Raw genomic sequence first — 14,347 nt, forward strand, 5'->3', positions numbered from 1 at the left:
CCATTTTGAACAAAGAGAAATTCCTTTACAAATACATATGGCTAAAACGGTATCCAGGTTTTTAACTTTTAATCTTACAGTATTCATAAAATCTTTATGGTAAGAGTTTTATAAGCCTATAATATGCTTGAGTATCATCTTTAATGAAAGTTAACAAATTGGCCTATTTTTCACTGTATCAAAATGCCTTGAAGCACGGATTTATCCAGCAGAAGTGAGTGTGGGGGCTAGGCCTGCCTCGTTTGTTTTGGGGTGTTCTAGTCGGGAAGGGTACAAGGGGTTGGGGAGGTATAATTCTCCCATCCTTCCAACGGGAAAGGAGAATCAGTTATGGGAAGCCATTGGCATCTTCATCAGTAGAGAAGCAAAAATATAAAAAAGGGGTTGGCTCTGACTACTTTTTTGAATTTCTCTTTGACAACATAAACCTCAGGTGTAGATGGAAAAGACAGACTCTGTTTCCCATTGCTTTCCCTAACATCTTTTCACTATAGTTTTAACGTTGTCATGTCAGCATATGCATAAATGGACACATCTCTGAAAAGGTGCCACTCTTGGGCAGTGAGCAAGAAGGATTGACGGTTTGTTCACCTGTTTTCCCTCTTGGCTTAACTGTGGTTTGCCCACCCTCCCTTCCCAGCCAGGCCAGTGCTGCCAGAACATTTGGCCCCGAGTGGGTCATGTCAGAACCTCACTGGGCAGCGTTGGAAGTCATAGCAGGTGCTGTTGAGTCAAGGCCATACATTTATTGAACAGCTTCTGTGTGTTCAGGACTGTCCCAGACACTGGGGAGAGGGAGATATGTCAGAGAGATTCCCTGCTATTTTACAGCTTATGATCCTGGTAGGAGAGAGAGGAGTGGTGCCCAAATATGTACCCATCTGGCAGGATATGGTGATGGTTGAATGAAGACAACCAAATGGAAGGTGCTGAAAGCTGAAGAGTTTGAATTGGGAGAGTTCTTCCATTGGTTCCACCAGGGTTGGCCTAGCATGACAAGAACGAGGAAGAATTCTGGTTGATGTAGGTGATGGGAGAGAGCCTTTCAAGGCAAATTAACAGTGTTAGAAGAGCTATAGTAGTGAAAAGGTACAGCCTTTTTGGTCCCCATGTTTAGAAGTGAACCTCTGCTTACCCGTTTCTATCAATGATGCATCTTCCTGGTAACCTCATGGGGAATATTGAAGCTCTTTCATTAGCTTTAGGTTGCTGGTTCCTTGAGATCAAGGACTATATATTTTTCTCCCTTTATTACTACTCATGATGCCTGGGAGAATGTTTTCTTATGTAGTGACTGAAATTCTTGTATCATTACAAACTGTATTTTTGGTAAGTATGCATCACCAAGAAACCCTTTTCAGTAACTATTTCCACAGTCCTTCCTATGATCTTGAACTATGGTGCCTGCATTTTTGTTTGACTGCCCAGGTATTGATCAGTATGATAACTCTGCTCTAGTTCTGTGGCCTGACGTGCCCTGTGGGTGCTTGTTTCTTTCAGTCATGTATGATTCTGATTGGCCACCTTCATGCAGGAGGTAGCACATTAAAGGAAAGAAAAGGAGCACCCAAAGGCTGATCAGGAGAAGCCAACCAGCCTCGTTGGTGGGGAGGTTAGTAGAGGTGGCAATAATTTATATATGGGCATAAAAAAACAAGACCGTTAAGCCCTTGAGACACGTGTAAGCCTGAATGATGCAAATTATGGATCATGGTAGAAGGAAAAATACAAGTGGGAGGATTATCCAGAAGCCTCTGAAGGAGTCCGATCAGGTTCATGGCTGAACCACGCTAAAAACATTTACTTGATGTTGAAATTTAGTACTGACAACTGAAGTTGAAATATGGTTGTTATATTTCTGCTTTGTGTTAAAATAAAGATGACACCCAACCTATCATTTTGTTCCCTTGGAATCCTAGAGTACACATGCCTTCTAATGTCAGAATGATTGATTTTTCCTTTGAACTTCTCACTACAGGAAATACCAGAAATAGCCCACCACCCTATGGGTTTCGTCTCTCAGCAGAAGAAGAAATGAGGAGACAGCGGCTTCACAGATTCGATGGCCATTGAGGTGGCATCTTGGGAAGACATGGTTTTTTCATGTAATTATTGTCCATTTGGTTCATTCTGCAAGCCCCTAATTCATTTTAAACAAAAGCAGAGTGTACTGGTATTGCCCTGGATCGCTCACGTCTGCGTGGGACAGTCCTTCCATGACCCCTCTGATTTAGCTCACATCTTGGTGGGTGTGGGCTCACACAGGTCACTTCCTCACTAAGGGACCAGTTTCCACGCTCCCTTCTCTCACCACTGACTCAGCAATGCCTCTGCCTTGCTCTGCTTTTGAAAACTGTGACCTTCACCAGGAGATTTTACTTTCACCGAGCAGAAGATGAGTCCCTCATCCTGCCTGGAGTGCCCTGTGTTTGACTTGGCAGTGGGTGCAGAGCCATCTCCCCATCCTCCTAGTGCGTCGCCTCTGCAGCTGTCCAGGAACAGGATGTGGCTGCCTTGGCCGCGTGTCCTCCTACTCTCCCCACCCTGGCACCTCAGCTCCTCGGCTCCTCCGGCCCCTGCATCTGACTGCTCTTTGCAGGGCCTTTGCTTTGCTTTGGTATTGCTCTGCCTTTATAGAAAGTCTTATGGAAGAAGTGTAAGACAGACCTAAGGTGGGAAGACCCCTACACACACCATTAGTATCACGTGACACCAGCAGTGTAGGTTCCCAGCCACCCCCCAGTGGCAGCTTGTGTGCCCAGGAGACAGGACGTGTCATTTATGAATCAGCAAAGTAGCAGCAGATGCCACATACAGAGTAGAGTGAAGGCATTCGGTGGACCGGTCACTAGAGATCTATCTTGCAGAAAGTATGTTTTTCCTCGTCAAAGTGCCTCTTAATTGGCCACTGTACCAGCCACTTGTCCTAGCCAAATGTCCAAAACACGACCTTGGGCCCCACAACATTACAATCCACAGATTGTCTAAGTCATTTGAGTTTTTTCATGGTGCTTGTGTTCCATGAATAAAAGGGCAAAGTCAAAAGATCACTGATGTCTTACTGTCACAGAGATATTTTAAAAGAGAGAGGCAGAGGCTGGGCACGGGGGCTCATGCCTGTAATCCCAGCACTTTGGGAGGCAGAGGCGGGCAGGATTCGAGACCAGCTTGGCCAACCTGGTGAAACCCCGTCTCTACTAAAAATTCAAAAATTAGCCAAACATGGTTGCACATGCCTATAATCTCAGCTACACAGGAGGCTGAGGCAGGAGAATTGCTTGAACCCAGGAAACTTGCAGTGAGCTGAGATTGCACCACTGCACTCCAGCCTGACTGCCAGAGCAAGACTCTGTCTCAAAAAAAAAAAAAAAAAAAAAAAAGAGAGAAAGAAGCAGGAAAGGATCTTCCTTTTTTAATCTATAGTTATATAGTTTTCTGATTATGCACATAACAGATATGCCTTCCATATGCATAAAGCAAACATCTGGAAAGAAATATACCCAAATGTTAGTGGGGACTATCTTTGGGAGGGGAATACATGGGATTTTGCTTTCTTCTTTTTTATAATTTTATATTCCTGTCTTTGAAAAATGTGTATACATGTGTGTGTGTTACTTTTACAATCAGGGAGATGTATTTATATAATAATAAGAAATATGCAGTCAGAAAAACAGACTTCAAAATAAATACTATGTGTCCATTGAGAAAATTCACAATATAAACAGAAATACAAATAAACAGGCACACAATTTTAAAGTCACCTGTAACCCTACCCCTAGAGGTACCTAGGATTAACATTTTGGCGGTATTGTCTTCTCAATTTTTCTCTTTGTATATTCAGAAAATTTGGAGCATACTGACTACACAGTTTTGTATCCAGATCCAATCTGAATTTCCCCAAAGAGGCCTTGGCACTTGCATATAAATGAGCTGAGAAAACCACTGGAGCCTTAGGAGCTCTTTGGCCTCCTGGCTGGCCCAGTAATACCTGAGCCCCTTTAGTTAATTTATAACTGACGTAAAACTGCATCTTGTTTATAATACAAATTGTACCTGTGAGTCTGGAAGCTTTAAGTGTGTTTAAATTAAAATATTCAAGCGAAATGTTATTCCTCTCTCCCAAATTCTGTAAGTTTGACTCCTGTTACCTCAATTAGAAGTTACTTCTTTGTTGCATGCCACTTTTATAGCATGTGGTAATTCTGCTGTGACACTTACATCTTACCTGATTATTATCTGTGCACAGATCACAGAGGTGTGCCTTCTACATGAGAACATGGATTCTGAATGACTCTGTGATGAGGCCTGAGTCTCAGGTACCTTTTCACCCTCTCCCCGTCTCCCCTTTCCAAACCCAAAGGCTCACAGTTGGTGCTCATTAAATGTCAGTGTTTCACCAAAGTATTTTTTCCAATAGTTGTATTAAGAGTCCAATCACTGTATATGGAAGTTTTATTTTATTTTTTTACATCACGTGAGTCCTCTTCCTTGCTCTGTTTGACTTGTGAGATACAAAGACACAGGATTAGATTTTGGGTGGTAAACTTGTGATATGCTCGTCTTCTTTATTTGTGGAGTGGAACGTCTTAGTGATGTGAGAAAGGCCATTTAGTCATAAATGTACACCAGTTATTTTAGCACAACAATGAAGGTGTTCTGGAAATAGTTATAATTATTTTCAGTTAGTAGACCTGCCCGTAACAAGTCCTTATTGTTTGGAATGTCCATTTTATGTTTTTTCCTCTGCAATAAGGAATCCCTAAAGTTATGCTAACAAATGGGAATTGGATTGAGAAAGACAAAAGCAAGTGAGCAAATGTATTAGGCTAATGATCTCTAATAGGGAATAAGCACTTAGAGCTGATTTTTGAATTTGATTTATTTAATAGTAGTTCCCTGATTGTCTGTTAAGCCCTTGGTTCCCACAGTTTGGTGTGATCAGTCAACCTAAGAGACCTCTTTATGCAGAATCTTTACTTGGTTCTGAAGAGGAGGGAGTAGTTACAATGGCTTCCTCTTAATGACTCTGAATGTATTGCCTGTATTGCCTGTGATTCCAAAGTTGTACAGAATTGTTCAAACCTCCTCCATCCTTTTAAATTGCCTGCTGCAGTAAATAACTAGTTTGAGGAAAACTAGAGCCAGTCTACATATTTGGCACATGTTCTGCTGCCTGGGGAGTAAGTAAGCTAAAGGGATGAGAAAGACCACCTCCCCCTACCCTGAAAATTGGACTGCAAGGCAGGATAGGAATTGGATAGCTGGCAACCTGGCCTCCTTGTTCCCAGTCTTAGTTTTACTTGAGAGATTTAGTATTCAGTAAAGAATAGTATTCAATTAGTTGTTAAAAAAAACAAAAACTGTTACTTCTTCCTTTCCCTTTCCATGAATCATTGCAGTCATTCCCTAAGTTTCGTCTCCTCCTTTTTTTTTTTTTCATGGCTGCTAGTATTTCATTGTAGAATCACAAACTCTGAGCTGAGAGAGTCTCACTATCTCACTTATTTGCTCTGTTCGATACTTGTAATACCTCCTCACTCAAAATTCTACATAACTCTGCCAGCTTTGTCTTCCAAAATTCACTTACATGGTGCCACTCATCATCGCAAATACCTTTTATTGGCTTTCTGCTGCCAAAAGATAAAGGTCAAAGTCCTTAGCCTCAAAAGTGGACTCTAACCAGCCTTTGGACCTCAGCCCCATTTATCCCTCACAGAGGCTGGTAACTAGTCTCACTGCTCAGGCTGTGAGTGTTCCTGATCTTGTGATATTCTGTGCTGTGCTTTTACATGGAACAGCCCTTTCCTCTCTCTTGGCCCGTATCCAGATCCTCCTCATCCAGCCCCCATCTTAATCCTGTAGCAGACACAACCACATCTACACAGTTTCCACGTACCACGTGGAATTGCTGGTTATGCTGCAGTGAGAGAATGTTTTTGTCTTTAGATTGTAAGCTTCATGAGGGCAGGGACCATGACTGTTTCTCTCTCTCTCCTCACAGCGCCTTGAGCAGTGCCTTATCTCGAACGTCAGAACCAATAAATACTTGTGGATTGAAACAAAAAGAGAAGCTTGTTTATACTGTCATCAGTGGCGCACATAAACACAAGTGCCTGCTGCTTATTGAGATCACTTAGGTCTTTTTTTCCCTTGAATCATGTAAAGGAAAGCATTTGCTAATAGAGAGACTTTGGGGCCTTTGTCAATCTGAAGACATGTCCCCACTGCATCTAATGCTGTGACCTCATACACAAAGCTGAAGATTACCACACAACCAAGAAGTGTCACCAAGGAGTCCTTATGAATAGTACCAAATATGGCTGTGTTCTTTTTACAGGTCTGCATTGGATGTGTCTGTGCTAACATTTTTTTTCTTCCGTGGTATTTAGGAGCAGAGAGAGACTGATCTTGACATCTCGATCAGATGATAGAGATGAATTGGCAGATTTAGATATGTAATTTATACTGTAGAAAAACTAAAACGTTGCTAATATAATAGAAATCATTAAATTTGGTTATAATACATACTGCTGCTTGGGAAGAGAGTAGTGTCATAAAATCAATGGTATCATGTGCCTTAAAGAGACTCTTGGAATCTGGGACACACACACGCAAAACCCTAGGAACAACACGTCTGCTATGTGACTCTCTGGATGTGAAACTGGGTCCCTTCTCTAAGTATTTTAAAAAACACTGTTCAGCCACCTCCAGTGACAGCTTCTTCCAGGAAGTTGTGAAATTACTGTTTCTTTCTCTCACTCTATTGCCTCCTTAGATAACTTGTGTAGTGCCTGGATGGAAAGTCTAAAAGCAAAAATCAAGTGTGTAACTTAAGAGATTCGTGATAGTTATTTGAGATTCTTGCAAGTTATTGTCTGCCTCTGCCATTGAGATACTGTTTGCAAGATCCTCTCCCTCAACAATTTAAATCTATCTTGCATATCCCTAGTAGCAGATAATTATTAATGCAATTGAACAAGGTCTTCAGAGTCTCGTTCTGGAGGAGCAACCAAGGCCAAACTCTCTGCTCTTCAGGGTGTACACTCAGGGCCCACAGCACCTGGGAGCGTCTACAAATTCAGACTCCTGCTTCCCAAACCAAATGATCAGAATCTACATTTTAACAGGTCCCCAGTGGTTGATAGGCACCAAAGTACTTCTCCAATTTCAGTGCACACAAGTGCATTTCACACCATTTATTGTATGTAAAGCAGATTGACTGCTTGGGGACCAGAAGAGCATTTTAGCCCTCATTATGCCATTTTCCCTACTTTTACCAAACAGATAAAAATGATTATAGGTTGAGAATTTCATATTTGGCTGATAAAATCATAACTAAGTATATAATCACTGAGGATGCAAGATACCCCCCAGAAATCATGTATGAAGGAATGGCCTTGCTGGCGAGTGGGAGAATAAGAATGAGTAAGTTGGCTGGTGCTTCAGTGACTGAGCCATCAAGTAAGCAGCTTCAGCTCCTCCCTTCTCCAGCTCAGAGCAGTTGCCCTAAATGACTTGCCTTGGGTTTTTAGGGGCTCCAGAGGTGATAGGGTTTGGCTGTGTCCCCACCCAAATCTCATATTGAATTCACACGTGTCATGGAAGGGACCCAGTGGGAGGTAATGGAATCACGGGGAAGATCTTTCCCATACTGTTCTCGTGATAGTAAGTCTCATGAGATCTGGTGGTTTTGAAAAGGGGAGTTGCCCAGCACAAGCTTTCTTCTCTTGTCAGCCACCATGGGAGACGATCTTTCACCTTCCACCGTGATTGTGAGGCCTCCCCAGGCACGTGGAATTGTAAGTCCAAGAAACCTCTTTCTTTTGTAAATTGCCCAGTTTCAGGTACGTCTTCATCAGCAGCATGAAAATGGACTAATACAAGAGGCATGGCTGGTTTTCAGTTGGCCCTGAGATATAGACCTCTGGGCTCCCCAAAAATAGCTCTGTCCTCATTGGTTCCTCACCCCTTCCTCCAGAACAGCTTGAGACAGTCTCCCAGCTGAGCTGGATGGGCTACCTTAGAACCTGTAAAACAAGGGGCTTTGCAGTGACAGCAGTAATCCAAGTCACCTCTATGCAAGACCCTCTGTTTTCTAACCAATTCACAAATGGGGAACGCCCCGGGAGGTAATACTGTAAAGGATAAAAGCATTATCTTTAACAATAGATGGATAAGGGTTTGGGTTCTACTACATGGTGACTCTGTGACCTTAAAGAAGTTACTTATTCTCTCTCAAGCTCAGTTTCCTTGTCTGCAGAACAGCACAGCTGTAGAGTTGAGAGGAAGCATATATAGCAGAGCCAGTACTGGTCCTGTCGCATAGTAGATGGTCAGGCAATGTTAATTGAGTATCCTTATTTCTCTATCAGGTATAAGGTTGGCCCAAATACCAATGAAGTTCCTTCCTACTAAAGAGTAAGTCCAAAAAATAAATAAATAAATAAATAAAGAGTTAGTCCAAGGCTGGGTGCAGTGGCTCATGCCTGTAATCCCAATGCTTTGGAAGGCTGAGGCAGGAGGATGACTTGAAGCCAAGAATTTAAGACCAGCCTGGGCAACAGAGGAGGACCCTGCTTCTACAAAAATTAAAAATCAACCAGGCATGGTAGCACATGCTTGTAGCCCAGCTGGGGAGGCTGAGGCAGGAGGATCACTCGAGCCTGCGAGGACAAGGCTCCAGTGAGCCATGACTGTGCCACTGCACTGCAGCCTGGGTGACAGAGCAAGACCCTGTCTCTTAAAAAAAAAAAAAAAAAAAAAAAGCCACAAAACTGTTATTGAGTATCTACACTCCACCTATCCCAATGTTTGGCAAATGACACAGGGGCCATGAGATATGTAATCAATACCTAACTCCTGACTTCAAGTCACCATGGTTAAAAGTAACAGTATCTGGTTTCACAGATCTCTTTGTAGTTGACTTTCACACCTTGAATCCTCCAAACAGTGCTGTGAAACAGGTGATCTTATTCTCACTGAACTAATGAGAAGGCTGAGGCCAAGAGGGTCTGAGCCCCATGCCCCCTGGCCACTGACCAAGCAGCTCCCCTGGGGTTGATATAGACCTTCCACCTGAGGCATGCTTTCCTTTCTCTTCTGTGCCCCATCACTGTGCATAGAACCGTGTTTCCAGGAGCCTCCGTATGCCATGCTTTCCAGCCTACTCTCTTCTCTTCTGCAGTTCACACTTCCACAAGGGTGAGCCACACAGTGTAGTTTTAAAAAAATGTAAACCCTCATTAGCTTGAAAGAAAATAAATGCACCAGATAAAACACAGTTGTTTTTGGAAGTTATCACAGAGTTTTTTATATAATGAACCATATTATAAATCGTAATACAACAAAGACGTAAGTGCCAATGGCAGATCAGGCATCTTGCAAAAGTTACAAGCTGAAAGTCTTTAACTTTACAACCAGAGGTTAGAGAAAGGGATGCAATTTATTAGACACATTTCACATTTTTCCAACGAATCATTAAATATTGAAGCACCATAAAATTCAAGCATTTCACATGGATGTGGCAGCCAGCGTTGGTGGTTTAAAATGCATTATGCAGAGTTTCTAGCAGACAATAACAGTGACAATTGCAGAGTACCGAATTTAATGTCAATTGTTTGTTCCCTGCAGGACTTACTGATAATATCCCTGCAGGAAATTGTGATATTTTTTGTGCTACAGTAACTTTGAGGATTGAAATTAAACAGCATTCCCAATGACATTAAGAATTGGCCACATATAAATAATTCTGATCAGCAATTTATATACCCTGTGAGAATCATAATCCTACTGTGTAAAAAACCCAAGAAATATTTCTCAGATTAAATAGTTTATTTGAAATACAAAATGTGACCATAGTAAGTGTATGATGACGGATATGTGCTAGACAGGTAATCTAACTTAATTGTCAATGCAAGAGTAGCTGTTATGTCCCACCTTATTAATGAGGGAAATGGAGCTAAGAGAGTTGGTAGAACTCACCCAGGATAACAGCTGAAAAATGACTAAGCCAGATACCAAAGCTGGGTTCCGCTAACTCTCAAGTCCTCCGCTTTCCGCTATTCCTGCAGCCATACCAAGTAAAAGTAACAATTATCAGATTATCCCAGTGAGCTGATAGAAACACAGATCTAATATTTCCTGGAACACACTGAATGCTTTGCTTTACTATAATATGCACGAGGTTCAAAATAAGATGATAAGGCCCAGTCGTAGTGCACCATTCCATTGACTATTTTTCGGAGCACCAATAACATGTATACAAATGTGTAGCAAAGATTTTATGCGAGAAAGCTCTTAAATCCTGAGGGAATACAGATTACAGCATGAGGTGAGTTATGTCACATTTCACTGAAGGTTCTTCTTAGTCAAATCTCTCAAATCTCATTTCTAAAATTTCCATTTGTAGAAAAATATATATTTTTTTTGGATTTTTGGAGGGGTGTGATAAGCTCATCGAAAGCTTATCAATTGGCTCTCCGGCAATAATTGAAACAAGATTGTGGATATGCAGATATCTTGAACATGAAAATATTTTGAAGTAGGAAATGGTTTACTTGCTAATGAAGACCTTATATGCAGAGCTGAACACCTAATGCCTAATGATGTTTATGGAATTGTCATTGAAAAAAAGAACTGGCAGTAATGTGTTCAACTCTGTGCTAAGCATTGGGCATACAAAAACGAGTCAAGCATGGTTCCCACCCTCAAGGGGCTTGCATTTTGGCAATGGAATGAAGGAAGTGTACTGAGATGTTAGAGAAGCATGGGGAACAGAGAAAATGAGGAAAGTCCCATGGACTGCACAAGAGCAGCAGAAGGGAGCCCAAGTTTCCCCCAGGGAATTCACCTTCCCTGCAGGATAAACTGACCCCCAGAGAGAACATCACTGGTGGAGCAGGAGCACAGTCGAAGAGGTGCTGGGAGTGTCTGCAGAGCTGCACACAGTTCATTGTAACAGGAAATACTCCTAGTGGTAACCCTCGGACAGTCTCCACTAGACCTTTCACCCCATAGGAAGTGGTTTGGACTTCATGGGCAGTGGCGTCATAGTAGGATTCTAATCCAAAGGATGACAAAATCAAGTTTGGATGGATCTTAGATGGCAACTGGGATTTGAAACAAAGGCACAGCTGGGAGATGCCTACCGCAAGGGTGGAGGTGGAAGACAAAGGCTATGTGAGACAGGGGCACAGTGATAAGAAGGAGGTAGCCATCTAAACCAGCAATGACTCAACTTTCAACGTGGCGAGTGCGACAGCAGAAGGAAAAGGCCGCTTATAGCATGGAGACCTGCCTGGATGAATGGGCTCCACTCACTGACAATCAGAACCTACAAGGAAGCATCCCAGATCTCCAGCACGGGCACAGAACAGTTCCCATTAGGGCAATGTAGGTACATTCCGGTCTACAAGGTTGGTGAGGAGAGAGGGAGAGGAGGGTTTGATAAGGATCATCACCAATAATGGGTTAGGAGAACAGCTTAAAAGCTCTGTTCATCACCTCCACAGAGAAAGGGTAATAGAAGGCACATTGATCTATAACCAGGTGAAGAAAATAATGGTTTAAGATAACAGGATCTTCTATTCCAAGAAGTTATTTTTTCTATTTTGCTGCCCTTTTGATCCTTTAAAATACTTTTGCAAAATTAGAGGGCAGCGTCAATGCTGCATTTAGAGGTAGCCCTTGTAATACTAACATTTTGGATAGTTTGATGCCTTCCCAGGCTCACTGTGGAGTAAACTGTCTATGTAATTTAGCCTGTATTTGTGCGGGGTTTTTTTCTTTTTACTTATTTATAAACTTATAAAGATAATACTCTAATACCAAAGTTAAAGTGTTTAAAATAATGAAGCAAGCGAGCTTATGCTTCTGACGTTCCACTTGCTACCCTTACCTCCACCCAGAAAGTGTTCTCGGGCTAAGTTCATGATGAGCAAATCGAACTTTTAGGAGGGTTGACTTCTGGTAATAGATAAAGCTTTTTTGAAAGGAGAAAAATAATTACAAATAACATTGAAATTGGCTTCAATTTTAGGTGCTCTAAAATATTTAACATGCCCGAGCATAGTTTAAAAAATATCAAAGGGGTAAAATGAACTAGGACATATTCTGCTACATTGAGACAACATTTCATCTTAAAAAATACTCTTAAAATAAATTGCCATCCCGGGGGTAGCCCATGGCAAAACTCATTTGAAATTGTCTTTGTTTCTGCATATAAGAGCTCATTACAAATCAGAGTTTGGCAAGGAAAACATTTCTCATAAACAAAATTCTAATTGAGTTTTTCTTCTCAATTATTTTTAAGTGCACAGAAACTAAGCACTAAAATGAGTGTCACACTCTTGAGAAATTTCTTTAGTTTTCTCTAAAATGCCTTTTTCTTTCAGATGAAGAAAGTAAGTTTCCTAAAAATTTTTCCAACAATGGGACTTTTAAATTTGGTATTAGACCACTAAACTCCTAGCACTGGAAAAAGGGATCTTTTGCTTTACAGAAAAAAATACTCATTATAAATTGACACACATTCTAAACTTTATAGAAAATACTAATGTCAAATGTTAAACTACTATCTGGGTACAAGACTGGTATAAAATACAAGAACGTCTTTAAAACTGGCAGAATGTGATGCTCTGTAACAGACAACCACGGGAGCATAAAACTCAAATGATAAATTGTCTTTGTTTCATTTAAAGATACTGCCACGTGTTCCTGGTGGGGTAACCCTGACTTAAATGAATCTTCTTACCTAAGTTTAATTAAGTCAGCCCTTAATTTTCTCCCAAGTGCATAATGATAGCTCTGTCACGTCCCTATGTGAGCTGCCATTATGTGTGTGGAGGAAACTGTCCGTTGTGAGTGTAAGAAGCTGTGCAGGCTCTCCTGGGGAGGGGAGTGAGATGCTTTGTATGAAGCGTGCGCCTGCCTGTGTGAGCCCTATGTAGCATCAGTCCCATTAGCATGCACGCACCGGTGACATGCTGGACCCCGACTGGGGGAAAGCGGTCTGTCTGGAAGTTTACTGCAATGGGGAATCAATTTTTGTGAATAACTACCTTAATATTCACTAATAGCTTTTAGGCTCCTAATCCCTTATTGAATATAATTTTTTCCATAATTGCTGCTTTTCAAAAGGGTTGCCAAAGTAGGCATTTCTATTCTCTGAAAAATGCAGAAGAGAACATAATGTTTGATATTCATCTGTGATGTGTTTATGCTAATGTCGCATCTCTGGAATATGGTGACTGTGGGCCTTCCTGGCATCATGATTCATTCTGCTTTGAAAGGAACTGTTAATGCTGGCAGTATGAATTGTTTTTTTCTTCTTAAAATAAAATCTCTTTGGGTCGTGGTCTTACCATTATTTAAAGTATATGGAAAAACAGATTACAGAGGAAATCATTTTGAAATGTTGAAAATCTCTGCTTTCTAGTTTCATTTGTTGGCCTGTAAAATCTATCCAGAAGCCCACCGTATTATAGTATTATAGAGTAATTGACTTCAATTGTTTGAGATCCTATACCCATGAATGAAGTTTACAGTAATGTAATTTGTAATCTGGCCTTTAGCATCTACTTGCCTTTCTGTGAATTAGTGTGATTTAAAATAAAGCCACCTCTTCTGTCATCCTCAGTAAAATAAGAGTATCTAGGTTCCATCTAGATTGGAAGGTCCAAATAAATCCATCTGTGCAGCATTTGCTTAATGCATAAGGAATCATAGGACTCCGGGAATAACCATGACAAAACAGAATGAACCACTGAAAGGGAGTCCAAAATGAGCACCATGACATCTCTCAGCACAGTCTAGGAAGTCTTAGCCCCCTAGGAAGTTTCTCTTGGCCACGTGTTGGTGAATATTGCATTCTCTAGCTATATTTCATGCAGACCTGGCACCGGCTGGTTTTCTGGCGTTGGGCCTGGCTTTCTTTTAAGGTGTCTGGTGCTGGAGCAGGGGAAAATTGCAAGTCTGCTTTCACCGTTGTTAGCCAGAAACTATACTCATTTGCAAAAAAGTGGCAAGTTCCCTGCCGGCCTTGGCATTCAAGGAATGGTGCTGCTCTGAAATCTTCCAGGCAGCTGCCGGGTGACATGAGGGCCTGCCCTCCTCCTTGGTCCCCAGCTCCTGTGTGCTACCCAGAAAACAAGAGAGAATTAGGGCTCAGACATACACAGACAACCCCAACTCCAATCAGGGACATGCCCAGGTTTGGGTCTGATCTTGACATTTCTCCTTAGATTATTCCATAAAGAACAAAATGCAAGCACTGAAAGGGGGTCGTAGTGAGTATGGTGAGTGTGCACACAAACTGGCTCCAGTTTCACCGACGGCTGAAGCAAAGTTC

At 41.7% G+C, this 14,347-nt stretch overlaps 2 protein-coding genes across 6 annotated transcripts in view; one reads left to right on the forward strand and one right to left on the reverse strand.

Moving 5' to 3' along the window:
• The window catches only part of RHBDD1 (rhomboid domain containing 1), a 166,450-nt gene extending 159,925 nt beyond the window's left edge, over nt 1-6,525 (forward strand). For 4 of the 5 annotated variants that reach the window (XM_078328736.1, XM_054257994.2, XM_008999623.5 and 1 more), the window contains exon 7: nt 1,979-3,045. In XM_078328736.1, the coding sequence (XP_078184862.1) occupies nt 1,979-2,073 (95 nt within the window). In that variant the 3' untranslated portion in view covers nt 2,074-3,045. Of the gene's footprint in view, nt 1-1,978; nt 3,046-4,246 lie in introns of those variants that run through there. The other variant, XM_002749925.6, reaches the window with a different exon arrangement.
• A 2,760-nt stretch (nt 6,526-9,285) lies between these two features.
• Nucleotides 9,286-14,347, reverse strand: part of COL4A4 (collagen type IV alpha 4 chain) — a gene marked incomplete at its 5' end in the record, with an annotated part of 142,599 nt that continues 137,537 nt past the window's right edge. The window contains one exon of the mRNA XM_054258166.2: nt 9,286-14,134. Coding sequence (XP_054114141.2) covers nt 13,871-14,134 — 264 coding nt within the window. The remainder of the gene's footprint in view (nt 14,135-14,347) is intronic.

Source organism: Callithrix jacchus, chromosome 6, assembly GCF_049354715.1.
Source record: "Callithrix jacchus isolate 240 chromosome 6, calJac240_pri, whole genome shotgun sequence".
Lineage (NCBI taxonomy): Eukaryota > Metazoa > Chordata > Mammalia > Primates > Cebidae > Callithrix > Callithrix jacchus.